Source organism: Protomyctophum parallelum, assembly GCF_964188405.1.
Source record: "Protomyctophum parallelum genome assembly, chromosome: 9".
Classification (NCBI taxonomy): Eukaryota; Metazoa; Chordata; class Actinopteri; order Myctophiformes; family Myctophidae; genus Protomyctophum; species Protomyctophum parallelum.
In genome coordinates, this window is record NC_139706.1 from 236,662 (window position 1) to 254,237 (window position 17,576).

The window sequence follows — 17,576 nt, forward strand, 5'->3', positions numbered from 1 at the left end:
AAACACACTGCAATCACACAATACACAACACGTGGGAGGAAATAGTTTGTCTTTAAGCAACAAGCTGCTCCATGACCTCAAATCACCAAAAGAAAGTCACTCCATGAGGAGTCACACAGGTAAGAAATGATTTACTTGTGCAGATTGTGGCAAAATGTTTAGCCTAAAGGGAAATCTGAAGAAGCATGCAATGATTCATTCAGTATAGTGTGAATGGATGGAGTGGAACATGTATATAGGATTGGGAATCATTTGCATTTAAAGGATTTATATCCAACCGGAATCTAGAAAAATGTCCAATAGTAGTCTTGACTACTGTACCAGTGTTTTACAGATGTCCCTAAAGATATGCCAGGTGATTGCAGCTCATTCAGAACGCTGATACTCAAGTCTTTCGTCTTGCGTAGGTGCCACCCGTTCATACCTCTAAGGTCACCTGACAAAGGTTTGCTTTATGACCCTAGAATTAAAACATAGTATTCAGATTAATGTGTAACATATCTGGAACAAACTCCCTGAAAAAAGCAGCTCTGCAACAACTTATTTATATCACAGCTAAAAACATGCATGCCTGTTAACAGTCATTCAGCCATTAAATGGCTTTGGGTGAGGTTATGCTCAAATCTCACGCAGCCTTCATTAAAAGGCCATAATACTTCAATTATACAGAAATAATGGACTGCAGTGGGGAAGGCTCTTTTGACCTCAAGGGTCTAGCTGGGACATATGGCTCAATGAGCTCACATAGGTATGGAGGGGTCAGCCCATGTTGGGCTTTTAAAACAAACTGACTGACTGATTTTAATGGGCAGAGAGACAATGTTGTGAGGCAAGGACTGGTGTGATATTATCGTGCATTTTGAAAACATGCGGAGGCCTGAGACCAGATTGATCAATGCCTACGTACTGAGCATTGCAATAATCAAGCCGCGAGGAGATACAATCATGGATGAGTGGCAGTTTAGTACTTATATTTGATGCCAATACTTTTATACTTCCACTCAAGTCTCATTTTGAATACAGGTCTTTTAACATTTCTGTATGTTTGTTTGTTTATTATTTGGGTCAATACACATCAAGCAATCAACAATCGATTCAATATCAATGTAAATGTGCCAGAGTCAAATATTGTTGTTGTTCACATGTAGACGGACTACGGGCAGGTTGGTATGGTCGCCTAGAAATATCAACCACATATTTCCCGGGGGGTTTATGTGGGAAATTTGTGTTTTTAGATATTTTAGTATTTCAAAGTGTCTGTGATGTCATGGACACTAGTGGATTACTACAATGACCACAATGCTTTGCTGCATTTGTGGAGAGGGAGAGGGCTGTCTTTTACATAATGATTAAAAAATGATTTTAGATAGCAGATAAGAAATGTTGCTCTATTGTTCTATAAGTAAGTTCCTTTTTCTTGACACACAAACCTACTATGCCATGTCCAATAGAAACACTGAACATGCATTACACAAATTTTGGATATACCAAATTGGATATACCAAGATTGTCCTCAAATAAACAAAGACAAAACTAAAGTACTTGTTTTGAAGTCAAGCACAATGGATTAAAAGGCCTCAGAACTTTAACCAGCCACATTAGCACCATCAAAGTCAACCTGAATCTAGAAAAATGTCCAATAGTAGTCTTGACTACTGTAGGCTACCAGTGTTTTACAGATGTCCCTAAAAATATACCAGGCTCATTCAGAACGCTGCTACTCAAGTCTTTAGTCTTGCGTAGGTGCCACCCGTTCATACCTCTAAGGTCACCTGGTAAAGGTTTGCTTTATGACCCTAGAATTAAAACATAGTATTCAGATTAATGTGTAACATTTCTGGAACAAACTCCCTGAAAACTGCAGCTCTGCAACAACTCTGTTATTTTCATCACAGCTAAAACATGCATGCCTGTTTGCTGCTGCCTTTCATTGAGATTGTGTCATTATTATTCTACACTGACATTCAATCTGCTGCTGCTGAAGAGATATTTGGGGTCGTTGGAAGCATTCTAACAGAGTACGAGGATGAAGCTTTCCACATCAAGCAAGAAACTGACCGCCAACGCAGACTACTGGATATGGTTTTACAACCAATCGTCAAACTACACATTTTCACCATTATGTATTAAATGGCAATAGTGACTATTTGGAATGGAAGATGAACTGGTGAAAATGTTGCATTGATAATAGTCAATAGTATTCTAGATGTATTTTCCCCCATTCATGATAGTGTGACTGTTAAACTAGCATTAACAACAGAATCAAGTAGTAAGGAATAATTTATTTAAATGTTGAAAAATAAACTGTTTAAAGTAAGCTAACTCATTCAAGTTGGTGGACTCTAAAACAACAGAGGATACATCTGATAGCAATAGGGTTGTATAGCAAATGATAATTTACATTTGAGAAACAAGGAGATGCTTGTTTTAGAAATGAAGCATAGTTGAAGTAAAATCATTTGCATGACACTGAAACAACATTAGGGCCTGTATGGAAATAACAGCAAGAGTTCATGTTCAAACATGTAATGAAGTATTTCTCCTCCGTATCTTCTGTCTAGACTCCATACACCCCCTTGTGTGTAAAGAGGAGGTATTCCCTGAGCAGCAGCAGGAGAGAACCTCCATTCTGGTCCAGGAGGAACCAGTGTCTCCACAGATTAAAAAAGAACAGGAGGAGATAATCTCCAGTCTGGTCCAGGAGGAACCAGAGTATCCACAGATTAAAGTAGAACAAGAGGAGAGAACCTCCAGTCTGATCAAAGATGAACCAGAGTATCTACAGATTAAAGGAGAACAAGAGGAGAGAACCTCCAGTCTGATCAAAGAGGAACAGATTAAAGGGGAACACGATGAGCTACTTCAAAGATCAGAGGAGGATGTTGGCTCAACTGAGACATTACTATTAGTGAAACATGAAGATGATGAAAACATGCTAACAGAACCTGTAGCTAGCACCTCATCTAAAAGCATGGAAACACAATCTGATGTAGAGGACTGTGGGACATCACAACCTACTAGTGATGATCAGCTCCACATTTCACACTGTTCTGACATCACTGAAGACAGTGATGAGACCACGGATGACCAGTCAGGTACAAACACACTGCAATCACACAATACACAACACGTGGGAGGAAATAGTTTGTCTTTAAGCAACAAGCTGCTCCATGACCTCAAATCACCAAAAGAAAGTCACTCCATGAGGAGTCACATAGGTAAGAAATGTTTTACTTGTGCAGATTGTGGCAAAATGTTTAGCCTAAAGGGAAATCTGAAGAAGCATGCAATGATTCATTCAGGGGAAAGGCCATTTGCTTGCACAGTGTGTGGCACAGGCTTTATTCAAAAGAGTAATCTAAAAGCACACATAATGACTCACACAGGGGAAAAGCTCTTTACGTGTACCGTTTGTGGCAAGGGCTGCACTCATAATGGAGAATTAAACATACACATGAGGACGCATACAGGGGAAAAGCCCATTACGTGTACAGTTTGTGGCAAGGGCTGTATTCATAATGGGGCATTAAAAGTACACATGATGAGTCACACAGGGGAAAAGCCCTTTACATGTACAGTTTGTGGCACATGCTTTATTCAAAAGAGTGATCTAAAACGACACATGATTACTCACACAGGGGAAAGAGCCTTTATGTGTACAGTTTGTGGCACAGGCTTTAGTCGACAGTATCATCTAAAAGTACACATGAGTACTCATACAGGGGAAAGACCATTTACGTGTACAGTTTGTAGCAAGGGTTATAGTCAAAAGGGTGATCTAAAAGCACACATGAGGACTCATACAGGGGAAAGGCTATGTACGTGTACAGTTTGTGGCAAGGGCTGTATTCAAAAGAGTAATCTAAAATTACACATGATGATCCACACAGGGGAAAAGCCCTTTACGTGTACAGTTTGTGGCAAGGGCTGTCAAACAAACGGTACTCTAAAATCACACATGATCACTCATACAGGGGAAAAACCCATTACATGTACAGTTTGTGGCAAGGGCTGCACTCATAATGGAGAATTAAACATACACTTGAGGACGCATACAGGGGAAAAGCCCTTTACGTGTACAGTTTGTGGCAAGGGCTGTATTCATAATGGGGCATTCAAAATACACATGATGACTCATACAGGGGAAAAACCCTTTATGTGTACAGTCTGCAGAAAAGGCTTTCATTCAAAATGTAATCTAAAAAAACACATGCTGACTCATACAAGGGAAAAGCCCTTTACGTGTACAGTGTGTGGCAAGGTCTGTAGTCAAAAGGGTGATCTAAAAAAACACATGTTGACTCACACAGGGGAAAAACCCTTTATGTGTACAGTGTGTGGCAAGGGCTGCAGTCAAAAGGGTAGTCTAAAAATACACATGAGGACTCATACAGGGGAAAAACCCTTTATGTGTACAGTTTGTGAAAAAGGCTTTAGTCAGAATTGCCATCTAAAAACACACATGAAGACGTTTCATAAAGTGGAAAAAGTTGTTAAATGATGAGTGTTTGCTTCTCTTGAAATAAGTCATTATGTTGACACTTAATGTCAATTATTCAGTTTAGTCCAGCTAGATACATTAAACATGATGGACTATACATCAATTGTTTTAATCAATTTTCAACTTGCATAATGACCCGTCAATATTGATATATGAGACGCAAATGCCCACATTATTCAGCAATTAAAATGTGTTGTTTGGACTAGCATATCATCATATTGTATTTAAATTACTTAGTTATGTTTAGATTATCTGTATTATGTTGTCTTCATAAAATTGTAACAGAACATATTTACTCTGTCAAAAAGACTGTCTGTAATGTATTATTTTTCAAATAAAGGGTTGACAGCTACACATCATTTGTGTGTTCATTACAGAAAACTCATCACAGCACATGTGCTTCACCTTCAACTTGTAGGCCTACTGTGAACAATACAGTTAGTCATAAGATAATTTACATCTGTAGTTCCTGAGCAGGCTCTTACAATGCTTCATTTTACATCCTGCATACCAAACAATTACTATAAGGAACATGATAGGAGTATTCATTTTGCACACAACACACCTTTTACTTGAACTATTGCTACATTGAATGTGTCCTAATGTTACTGTGTGCATCCATTTTACTAAGCCTGTAACTCAAATGGAAAATAAGAAATGAGTATAGAAAATAATACCAGCACTCACGTAGTATCCTGGAAGGATTAAAGCTTTATTTAGTTTCCCCCCAGCAGCAAACAACAGTAAGGACGTTTCTGCCCGAGAGCCTTCTTCAGCGTAAATCTAGAGAACACTGTGTAGGTGTCACTTATAAATAGGTCCTAGGTGTCACGCACATTGCGGTCCGGGTACACCTCAAGTTATCTCAGTTTACCTCATACAAGACATCATAATTTAGCTGTTACATGTTTTTTCCTACTACAAGAAGCATGGTATTTATTCAACAAGAAACAGTAAACCAAAAATATATATATAATCACACAAAAATCCTATAAACCGGCACAGGTTATGTTTTGTCTTTAGCTTTTAGATCCAGATGGATCCCATATACTTAATATATTGACACAGTTATTTTTGTGTGATTATATATATATTTTTGGTTTACTGTTTCTTGTTGAATAAATACCATGCTTCTTGTAGTAGAAAAAAAAAACATGTAACAGCAAAATTATGATGTCTTGTATGAGGTACTGTTGTTTGCTGCTGGGGGAAAACAAAATATAGCTTTAATCCTTCCAGGATACTATGTGAGTGCTGGTATTATTTTATTTAAGACTGTATCCACCCATGACATTATGATATGGAAATACTCAACCGAGTGCTTGCTTTTGCTTTCTTCTTCAAATAAGAAATGCTTCACACAGTTCTGTGTATGGATGAACTATGACAGAATAATAGTAGTTGTGGTCATGAAGTGACAATTGGTATGAATTAAACGTGTGAAACATGTATGTCAGATTGACCAGTTACTCTTGATGGACGATTGAGTCCGCTACTGTACAATGCAGGGTACAGGATTAATTTAGTTAAGACACCATTATTGGTCCGAAAGTCGTTAGGACAATTAACAGTTTAGGACGTATGAGGTTTCCACCCGACAGTGACGATACACACTCAACCGAAGCGTGCCAGCAATCTAGGGCCGACATCAAACAATAACACACTCAGACATGCATGAGTGCACCCGCGCCCACCCATTGGCGTGCAGAGTGTCCCTGTCCCTTTAATAAGGAGTGGAGAGGAGGATACAGGATCCATTATCCCACTATTGAAATGACCATTTATAAAAGGTAATTCATTCCCAGCAGGGTGAGTGTGAGCCACTCCAAGCAGCAGCCGTGTTGTGCCAGTATGGTTCCCTCCTTCCAAAGCCTGACCACGCTCTGTCATTAAATGGGAGACAATGGACTGCTAGGCCTGAAGGTTATGTGTGTTGTTATCACAAGCCAGACAGACAGACACAGAGTAGGTTGTTGTAGGGCCAGGAAATTAAGTAATTTTGTTACCCCCAAAAAAGGGGGACAGTGCACTCAGTACCCTCATAGCTGGGTAACTATACTGAATGACGCCAGCACCCGGATTTAGAACAAGCATGGGACAATTATTATCATTCTACTGTTCTGAACACCAGAATGTGGAATGCCCTCACACCATCCATTACAAATACATGTATTTCTTTCTAAATTGGCCAAACAAACAAAACAAAAATCAGGAGACTAAAACATAGTTTTGTATGTGTTGGTGACATTTACTATTGTGTTGTTAGAATATAGTATAGAATATATCTGTACAATGAAACTATAAGTAAACACTATTTTTTTAGGGCAAACATTTGGTCCATCTACAATTATGAGCTTGTAGACCGGCTTGATTGTCAATGGAAAAACCTTGTGTAGAGCAGGAGCAAACCAAATAGAGCCCTGTGGTACTCCAGGTCAAGAAAGTGAAGGGTTTAAGTGATTAAGAATAATAAGCTCTGTCGCAAACAAAGGCTTATGGTATTAACATTTTGATTGCATGATAATCTCCATAAATCACCACATTGTTTTTAACAATGCAATTAATATAAGCAAAACAACACGGCACAAAACGCCTTTCAAATACAGTGTACATATTAACAGCATATAATGTCGTAGAAAGAAAACAGTGGAAAAAAGACAGACAGATAAATGAAAATAGCACATCTAAAAGATCACAACGCCTGCGGCCGTGGAACCCCATCTGACAATACTTCTGTTGTTAAAATGTTTTTTAAATAGTCCACATTTGTTACATTTGTCCAAGACTTTTGGAAAAATAGCCGTAGGATCTCCAAGTTAACAACGCGGTGTGATCTTTTAGGTTGTCTTTCTTCGCCGAATGTCCACCTATTTTTTTGTCTCATGTGTGTACGTACGTCTGTAACCCACTTAACTCAAGAACCATTCGCCCCACCGACTTCAAATTCGACACACGTGTTCCAGACACCCACAGGGAGTGCAGTGCCCGGTATCGAGTCCGTCGGAAAGCCGGTTGTCCAGCATCGGCACAAAAGCCTCTGTCCCGGATCTGGACCTGATCACCCCTCTATCTCCATATATGGAGCTGGCCTGTTCTGACATCACAATGATTGTTCTGACATCACAATGTTGTTCTGACAACTACATATTCCATATTTGGGCATGCCTGACAAAGAACTTCATATGGGCTTACAATGGACACAGACTGGGTGGGTGCATGCATGCATTTCCAACTTGCATTGTTCCAAGTAGGCCAGTGCCCAACAGGAACTAACCTCGCCTCACCAGGCTTTCCACCGCCTCGGAGGAAAGCCTGGTCTCTGTTTCAAAAGTCCGTATGATCCGGGCTGGGGCCAGATGATGTGGTTACGTCATGTTGTAGTATTGTTTTGTAGTCGCCAGACAGGAAGAAGCGGAAGCGGAAACTTCCTTTTCCCTCTCAATAAAAGCTCTCATAAGCGAGAGCTTTTATTGAGAGGGAAAAGGAAGTTTCCGCTTCCGCTTCTTCCTGTTTGTTGTAGGCAAAACATTGCCTACAACATGACGTAAGCATATCATCCGGCTCCAGCCCCGGATCATATACCGAAATGAAATGGTGCCCAGGCTAAACGGGAACTAGTACTGTAAAGTTTCATAATAAATGTGACTCTGCATGTATGTATTAGGCACAGAAGAAGAACTGTCATAAAACTACAATTTTCATTGGCTCATAAAACCTTCATTTTTGAGGGGCGCTAGTCTCTCCTATATACAGCTTTTGTCCCATGCACATGTCTCAATATTTTCCATTGACAATGAAAGGAGGAATAAGTTCAAATGTCCGCTAAATCTTGTCCCCACACGTCTCATATTTGCCATTGACAATGAAAGGAGAAATTAGGTCAAATGTCTGCAAAATATGACAAATGTAACTAACCAATCACATAAATTCAGTTGTTCATGAAATGATGTATGATGATGTATAATGATAAAAGGGTGTGATTTTTACCTGTGTAGGGGCGCTCTTACCATCATACATCATCTCATTCCGGCCAATCAGAATTTGCGTCCTCACCTTCGCTTCGTTTGAATAATGTTTTTGCAAAACATACACTAACTACTTCAGCCTTATACATTTTGTCCATTTGAAAGTAGTCGATCTATAAGCTCACAATGCGTCGCAATGTGACACAATGTGAGCGTGTAGATCTGCCATTTTCAGAGCTCAACACCCAAGCGCAACTATAAAATTACTTGTCTTTTAGTTTTACTCAATCTCTTCTCCTCTCCCTCACATTTTAGTCTAGTTTTTATTTGTTGACGAAATTGTCAATATAATTACGGCACAGCAGTTAAGGTTACAAAACAACCAAGTGCAAAGATCAGAGACCGGTCTACTGCCGCGCCTTTCCTGTCTCTCCTTCAGAGGTGGAACCGCTGTTCTCCCGATCCGACGCCATCTTCTTGTATGCCAGCTCAAACAGTTTAAGCGACGACTGCTGGAGGTCTCTGCCAGCCTGATTAATAGCGTTAACATCCTCGTCCTTGTTGGCCAGGAGACCCCTGACGTTGGCGATGTCTCCCTCCAGCTTGGCGCGCTCATCTGCGGGGACATGATCCTTGAACTCCTCCATCTTGGCCTCGACGTTGTGGGCGATGCCCTCTGCCATGTTGACCGCCTCTGTGCGCTCCTTCTTCGTCCTGTCGTCCTCGGCGTGCCTCTCGGCGCTCCGGATCATGTTTTCGATGTCGTCCTTGCTGAGACCTCCGGAGGACTGGATGACGATCTGCTGCTCGCGGCCGGTGCCCTGGTCCCTGGCCGAGACATGGACGATGCCGCTGGCATCGATGTCTAAGGTGACCGCAATCTGAGGCACACCTCGCGGGGCGGGGGGGATCCCCACCAGGGTGAACTGACTCAACAGCTTGTTGTCTGCCGCCATCTCTCGCTCTCCCTGGCACACCTTGATGTCCACCTGGGTCTGTCCGTCCGCGGCCGTGGAGAATATCTGGCTGTGCTTGGTGGGAATGGTGGTGTTCCTGTTGATGAGTCTGGTGAAGATCCCGCCATTGGTCTCGATGCCCAGCGACAGCGGCGTTACGTCGAGTAGCAGAACGTCCGTGACATTGCCAGCCAGGATGCCGCCCTGGATGGCCGCCCCCGAAGCGACTGCCTCGTCGGGGTTGACCGACTTGCTGGGAGCACGGCCAAACAGCTCCTGGACCATCTGCTGGACCTTGGGCATGCGGGTCATACCTCCGACCAGCAGCACCTCTTGGATGTCTCCCTTGGACACATCGGCGTCCTTCATGGCCTTCTGGCACGGGGCCACGGTGCGGTGGATCAGGTCGGCCACGAGGCCCTCGAGCTGGGAGCGGCTCAGCTTCATGTTGAGATGTCTGGGACCGGAGGCGTCCATGGTCAGGTAGGGCAGGTTGATGTCGGTCTGCAGCGAAGAGGACAACTCACACTTGGCCTTCTCAGCGGCCTCTCTGACCCTCTGCAGGGCCATGGCGTCTTTGGTCAGATCCATGCCGCACTCTCTCTTGAATTCCTTGACAATGTGTTGCAATATGTGCTGGTCAAAGTCCTCTCCTCCCAGGAAGGTGTCTCCGTTGGTGGATTTAACCTCAAACACACCCTTCTGCATTTCCAGGATGGACACGTCGAACGTACCGCCGCCCAGGTCATAGACGGCGACAATCTTGTCCATGGTCTTGTCCAGTCCATGGGCCAGAGCGGCGGCTGTTGGCTCGTTGATGACGCGGAGGACGTTGAGACCGGCGATCTGACCGGCGTCCTTCGTGGCCTGTCTCTGGGAGTCGTTGAAGTAGGCCGGCACTGTGACCACCGCGTCCTTCACGCTGTGACCCAGGTAGCTCTCGGCAGTCTCCTTCATCTTCCTCAGGATGAAGGCACCGGCCTGGCTCGGGGAGTACATTTTCCCTTGAACCTCCACCCAGGCGTCGCCGGTCGATGCGCGCACAACCTTGTAGGGAACATTCTTCGACTCCTTCTGGATGTCCGGGTCGCCGAAGTTCCGTCCTATGAGCCTCTTGGTGGCGTACAGCGTGTTAGCGGGGTTGGTCACAGCCTGCCGCTTGGCGGCCACTCCCACCAGACACTCCCCGTCGGACGTGAAGGCGACGACGGAGGGGGTGGTCCGCGCTCCTTCCGCGTTCTCCAGCACCTTGGCCTGTTTGCCCTCCATGATGGCCACGCAGGAGTTGGTGGTGCCCAGGTCGATGCCAATGACCGTGCCTCTGGGGGCCCCGGACGCATAGGTCCTCCTGGAGAGGGCTCTGAGTGCATCGTCCAGTTGGAAGCCGTTCCGTGTGCAGTTCCATGAAGGAAGAAGAGCCTTGAGGACGTTTCTAGTGATGGTCAGCATGGTGTAAAAGCAGTGAATATACTGTATGAAAGCGATATACTGTATCAGCTACATATATGGGTCATCACAGGCATGGTGTCACCAGGACTCAGCCATAACCACATAAGGAGTTCCCAATGCAGCTGAGCCCAAGTATGGAGTGTGTTGTCTATGTCTATAACCGCAAAGTGTCATCATGACATCAAGCTAATCTGTCTGGTCCATATGTGGGCACGAAAGGGGACATTCCCATTATGGACACAAAAGGGGAAAGCAGTGGTGGAAAGTAACTAGGTACTTTGTACTGTACTGTACTGTACTTAAATATAATGTTGAGGTATTTGTACTTTACTTGAGTGTTTCCAATTTCAAGTACTTTTACTTCTACTCCACTACACTGCAGAGGCAAACATTGTACTACATCTAGTGACCAGGTCAGGAGACAACTGTAATAACAAGAGCCCATGTTCATATTCCTGCGGCATCAAAGACACCAATGAACATTATACTGCGGAGAAGGAGGACCACCAACATACCTGGGTGGCGTGGTGGAGTTTCACTGCACGCCGAGCGCAGGGACTCCAGAAGGACTGAGTGAATGCATGGAGTGTAGCCCCGAGGCTAAAAAGACAACAAGCTGTCACAGTCAAGTTCAAGATCACTAAACAATAAGTGCAGGCGATTGTTTAACCCATTCTGAACGGGAACCCATTTTGGTGTTAGCATCATGTCGTGCTTTAGCTATTTAAAAATAGCAGATCTACAAGCTCGTATCGCGCCACCGAGTGGCGCGATACGAGCTTGTAGGTCTGCTATTTTTTGAAAAATCGAAGAACGACATTTTTCTGAATCTGATCTCAGGTCAGAATGGGTTAATCAGACCAGTGTGTGTCCAGTGGAAACCTCGTGTGAATCTGATCTCAGGTCAGAATGGGTTAAACAGCAAGATGGAGGGAATTACCTGCACGGCAACCATGCTGTATAGCGGTGTAGCCCAACGGGCCAGCCTAGTTCAGAACTTTCGGTGGAATTAACCCCAGCAGCCTCAAAACTACTGCGGAATGAAATGATGGGATTTCAAAGTGTCGTCTTTCGTCTGAAAGTCACAATGAATGAACTGCCTATATTTTATGTGTCCAACAGATGGCGTAGTTTCACGTGAATTAACATGTATCATGTCTTCTATCACTTCTCCATATAAACACTCATTCGGAATGACCATTTCCCATGTAAACTCGCGGCAAAAAACATTACATCGGATGTATTTTATTCTGAAGTATTTATTCGGAATGATCACCCTTCATGTAAACGTAGCCATTGTCATTATTGACAAAGTGTTTGTGTGTGCGCGTGTGTGTGTGTGTGTGTGTGTGTGTGTGTGTGTGTGTGTGTGGGGTTTTTTTTGGTCGAGGTTTCCACCTGACAGCTACAATATGAATGATGTCAGTGTGACAGTATAGTCTCACAACTCTTCCAAAGTCTTCTCAGGCTAGACAGTGTCATTATTGACAAAGTGTGTGTGTGTGCGCGCGCGTGTGTGTGTGGTTTTTTTTTTGGTCGAGGTTTCCACCTGACAGCTACAATATGAAAGGCGCTTATTACTTTAGATAGCACTCCTATAGGCCTTTTGCTTTTGGCCCTTTTGGCTTTTTTGCTTTTAATAAGACATTTTCAAATCATCATTATAGGCCAGGGAATGAAATGAATAAAGCCTGTATGTGTGATGATGTAGTTGGATGGATAGAATGTTTTGCTGCTCATTCTTTGAGCTTTAAGCTGTGGAATTGAGCTGCGTAGTTATGTCGGGCCTAGCGTAAAAGACCCCTGTGCTTTTCTGGCCCAAGAAAAGCACTTCACAGCCATAAGGTATCACACATCACCATCAGTGTCTTATTGCAGAGGTGTCATCATTCTGAAATGAGGCCGGTGAATGTCAGGCCTGCACTCACTTTTTTGTATTTTTATCTGGCAGCTATTCAAAGCGTTTGGTTTGCTGAGGATGTGTGGAGTCACCACCGACCCCTAGCTGGAGTAGAGAGCTTTAATGTCTGATAACGGCTCTCACTGGATGTTGACCTTATCCAAGGTGACTAATCACGTAGCCAACATAGAATGCAGAGGAAAACTCACCGGTAAACTAAGAACCTATAGCATCAATACAGTAAGTATAACTAAACATGGGAACGAATGACCAAGATATGTCTTCATGGCAGCCATTATCTTCTGACCTCATTCTTCCGTCTATGCGTGAGTCCAAGACTCCTCATGCATAGAAGGAAGCATGAGGTCAGTCGCTAACATGACCACTCTGTGCAGTGGCGTCACTACGCAGCAACAGGCCCTGACGCAGGATGGTCAAGAGTGCCCCCCCCCCACACCAAGCCGCTATATAGAAACAAATTAACCATGTTTAAAACAACGGTTTTGTATCAGACCAAACACTACTCTAAAATGAATAGATTCAAGCTGTGGCAAGTGGCATTATATATCAAATTCGGTCTCTTTTCTGTTTAGCCAATTATGAAAAGAAACTAAGAAAACAGCCAAAACAATGCGCTGTCAATCTATAAGGCCATGTTGCACAGCACAGAAAACTAAAAAGCGGCAATAATCAAGTACTGTAAAACACTGGCATTTTATTTTAAACTATTCATTTTGTTTCTCAAAGCTGTTTTGACCACAATAAATGAGCTGATGGGCAGAATTGATAGTTAGTTGCGCAGCAGCGCGCTGTATGCGCCCATGCACAAGTCAATTAATTATGCTCAAGTCCTCCATGTAAAATGCAGCAACATTCCATTTCCAACACAACAATGTCCATATGAAATCTCCATATCTCCATATGAAAAGCTTCGTTTGAAGACCACCCACAGGCAGCAGGCCACCTTGGACAGCGGGTTGAGAGGAGAAAAAAAGAGAGTAAAAAAAGAGGTGAAGTTGCGCTATAAAAATATGGTGACGGCGCACCACGAAAATTAGACAGCAATTATGTAATTAAATAAAAAGGCTCTGCCTCTGCGCTCTGCTTACCTTATAGGTGAACCTTCCGGATTTTCTCTCTGCAAAATCATCTATCAGGTCCTTCACATCCAGCTGGCGTGCACGGGTATTCTCGATGGACAGAGTGGCAAGTCCACTGAGCCGACCCTGTCCAATTGTACTCCTCAAATAACTTTTGATCAGCTTTAATTTTGAGAATGACCGTTCGGCTGATGCCACTGTGGTTAGGAAAAACAGCAATACAGTGCAGACTTCGCCAAAACTAGCACTAATGCTGCTGTTCTCCACAATAATCAGTTTTGTGAGCTCTCGGATGGTCTTCACGTTAACTAATGCTGTCTCTCAGGCACTCACGGAATGATACAAGTTGAATGGGGAATTCACAGGTTAAGTCGTGATTGTATTTTTCTACAATGGTTTGTGACGTAAAATCAACCTCAGTTAACAATATATTGTTAAGGGGCCCGGCCGCCTCGTTTATTTTTATTTTTTAAATTTGCCACCTCTTTTTTTTTTTTCTCCCGACCTGGGTGTGCCCTCAGGCGTCATGGGCCCCCACGCAATCGCGTTGTCTGCGTCACGGTAGTGACGCCCCTGACTCTGTGTGTGTGTGTGCGTGTGTGTGTGTGTGTGCGTGCGTGCGTGTGTGTGCGTGCGCGTGTAATAATGACTCACTGAATCACTCTGGACCATACGTAGCTATGGCTAATATGGCTAAACAGTAGCGGCTACTGTAGCGGCTACTGTTTCTGCACTGGCAGGTCTTCCAACGAGTCTTCCATCCGACTTCCATCCGACTGTCTCACAAAAGAAAAAGTATAGGCTTAGCCTATACTTTTTCTGACTGTCTCACAAAAGAAAAAGTATAGGCTAAGCCTATACTTTTTCTTTTGTGAGACAGTCGGATGGGAAATAAGTTGGCCCTTAATTGAACCCCGCCAGACAGCTTCGCAGAGCAATTGTAAAGTAAAGATGTGGGAGACAGCAAAACAGCGGGTTTTCCTGGCAACATGAAGATGTGGGGGTGAAACGGAGAGGCGGCTGAGTGCTATATCAATTATCATCTTTCTTCCTTTGTTTTCCTCATGAACAACAGAGAGAGAAATGGCATAAAAATGAAAATGGGAGAGACTACATGAAATGAGTCGGAACCAGACCCACCATGTGTGTGTGTGTGTGTGTGTGTGTGTGTGTGTATCTGGAAAGGCCAACAATCTGATCGTCTCTGTCGGGTGGAAACCTCTTATATCCAAAACGATTAACCTTTCAGGATTCAAATTCAAAACGATCAAAAGTATCAGATCGACAATGTCAAAAACACCACATTTTGAGCTTGCAGATCTGCTGCTTGTAGATCTGCTGCTTTTGATGCTTCGGTGTGGCCCTGTAGTATGATCAAGTAGGGCATTCATTTACAGAAAAACTCAAATTTAAATAATGGAGACAAGAGGTGCAAAGATTCTCGTTATCAACACAAAGACAAGCCGTGTTCACATGTGTTTACTATATACATTGAACAGTACTAAACATGTTCAACTACTGTACATGTACAGTATAAGACAAGTACATAAAACAGTACTTATACAGACGACGCTGTCAGCCTCCGTCATATATGACGGAGGTGGATGTGCAGCTTGGGTGTTCAGTGACATGTCTGCGTTTCTTAAATGGCTTCAGTCTGTGGTAAATGGAACCAGTCATGGCTGTCCTACATCGTCTGTCACACTCTCTATCTCTTCTCCTCTTCTTCTTACTGTTCTCTCCATTACAAGCCCCCCCACCTCCCTCTCTCTCTCGTCCGATGAGCTGAGTGAGATGGGTGCCGCAGCACGGCCCCCGCACAGCTTGTTCCCATGGCAACACAGAGGAGGGAGAGAGAGGAGAACGGGTGGAGCGAAGTAAGAGAATGTGAGTTGATGAGAGAGATAGATACTGTAGAGAGAGAGAGGGAGAGAGGGAGAGAGAGGGAGGACGCTAGTGTGGGACTGATTATTGTAGGCCTACAGAATAAAATGCTGCTAATTTGCTGTAAATCACACACAGAGTTCTGTGAATTATAAGCCGATGGTCTCGTTAGTGGGCATTCTAGTTGCACCTCTCTTCGCTAATCCCTGCTGTCGAGGTGTGTGTGTGTGTGTGTGTGTGTGTGTATAATTATTGCCATGCCTGTACGATGGGGGACAACTGCTGCTTCTCTAGACTACTAGGCCTCATTAGTTGGAACACGACCGGCCAATAATGGATATATGTCTTTGAGTTTCCATGCGTGAGTGTGTGCGTGCGTGCGTGAGTGTGTGCGTGCGTGAATGCGTGTGTCTTTGTGCACCAAGTAATGACTTGGTTTAAGTTCGGCAGAGGGTGACAGCAAATGTTAAAGGCTTAGATTTTTATCCCTTAAGAAGATGGCATTTTACTGACGTGAGGTACATGAAAGTAAAGCAAAGGGACAATGAACAGGGTCATTATTGAGAATAGGATAGGATTCACGTTGCATATCGCCAAGTTTCAGGGGGGGGGGGGGGCGTATGGCTTAACTGTCTTTCTCTGGAACACTTCGACCCCGAGCCCCGTTCCCAGCCTTTTGTCATCTCAGAGGACAAAAGCCTTGGTCGCGCCCAGGCGGTGGCGTAACCGTCTGGGCACCTGACTGGTAATCCAGTCGCAGTGTGCCGCGGGTTCGACTCCCGAGCCCGACACGGCCTTTACTGCATGTCTTCCCCCATCTCTCTCCCGTTTCCTGTCAGCCTACTGTCTGTCCCTTCAAAAAACCAATAAAAGGCGTAAGCCTTTTATTGGCTTAAAAAAAAAAAAAAAAGCCTTGGTCGCCAACATAAAGCGGGACTTTTTGTTTTGCTGGTAAAGGCTCCCCACTAATATGACGCTCAGAGACAGGCAGACTGGCTGCTCTGCGAGTGCAAACCCACTGACAGTCACATTAAATAACATTCACCTGTTACATAGCAATTATTCACGTCCCGTTTCTCCGTTTCCGATGGAAATGGATTTCAGTTGGAGTGAATGGTGGTGTTCTACTAGTATCAATTCAGCCACCACAGATGGCGGTGTCGGCGGCAAATTAGTTAATTTAATTTTTACCTATTCACATCATGTACTGTAGGTGACAACAAATTGTGTGATGAATAGCTACTAATGTGGAAGTATTATCATATATTAATTTACTTATATTGATCTACAAACAATTTATTTTTAAAATTTTAAGGTATGGTTTTGCCACTCAATTCCTCATTAACGTTCCAATTTTCTAGCTCATTTCCACCGGTTCAACCCTGGTGGAAAATAAAAGGGGGCTTTGAGAGTTTGACCAGAATGGAACACAACTGTTAATTAGAAAAGTATGGTATCATTGGTAACTTGTGAATGAGGGTCAATTCATTTCCAATATGGGGAGAGAGAGAGAGAGAAAGAGAGAGAGGGGGAGGGAGGGAGAGAGGGAGAGAGAGGGAGAGAGAGAGAGAGAGAGAGAGACACACATTTAAACATAATCCAATCATTTCACCCTGGGATGGATTTAAATTGGAGTCAGCGAGTCTGCACCCAGCTGCTACGCCGCTCTTGGATCGTTTTTCTTTTTTAGATCAATAAGTCCCACACACACAGAAGGAAAGAAGATGGAAGAAAAACGGAAAAAGCCATACAAAGACGGATGAGGTCAAGACGAAAATGAAAGGCAAAAGGGCAAAAAAAGAAGAAAGAAATTCAATGCTG

At 43.6% G+C, this 17,576-nt stretch overlaps 1 protein-coding gene across 1 annotated transcript; it reads right to left on the minus strand.

Annotated features, from left to right (window-relative positions):
• Positions 1–8,873: 8,873 nt before the first annotated feature.
• On the minus strand, positions 8,874–10,871 carry LOC310863933 (stress-70 protein, mitochondrial-like; the record flags this gene model as incomplete). Its single annotated transcript, XM_083772468.1, has 1 exon — positions 8,874–10,871. One exon carries the CDS (start codon positions 10,869–10,871, stop codon positions 8,874–8,876), a length of 1,998 nt encoding a protein of 665 aa, XP_083628594.1.
• Between the last annotated feature and the right edge of the window lie 6,705 nt (positions 10,872–17,576).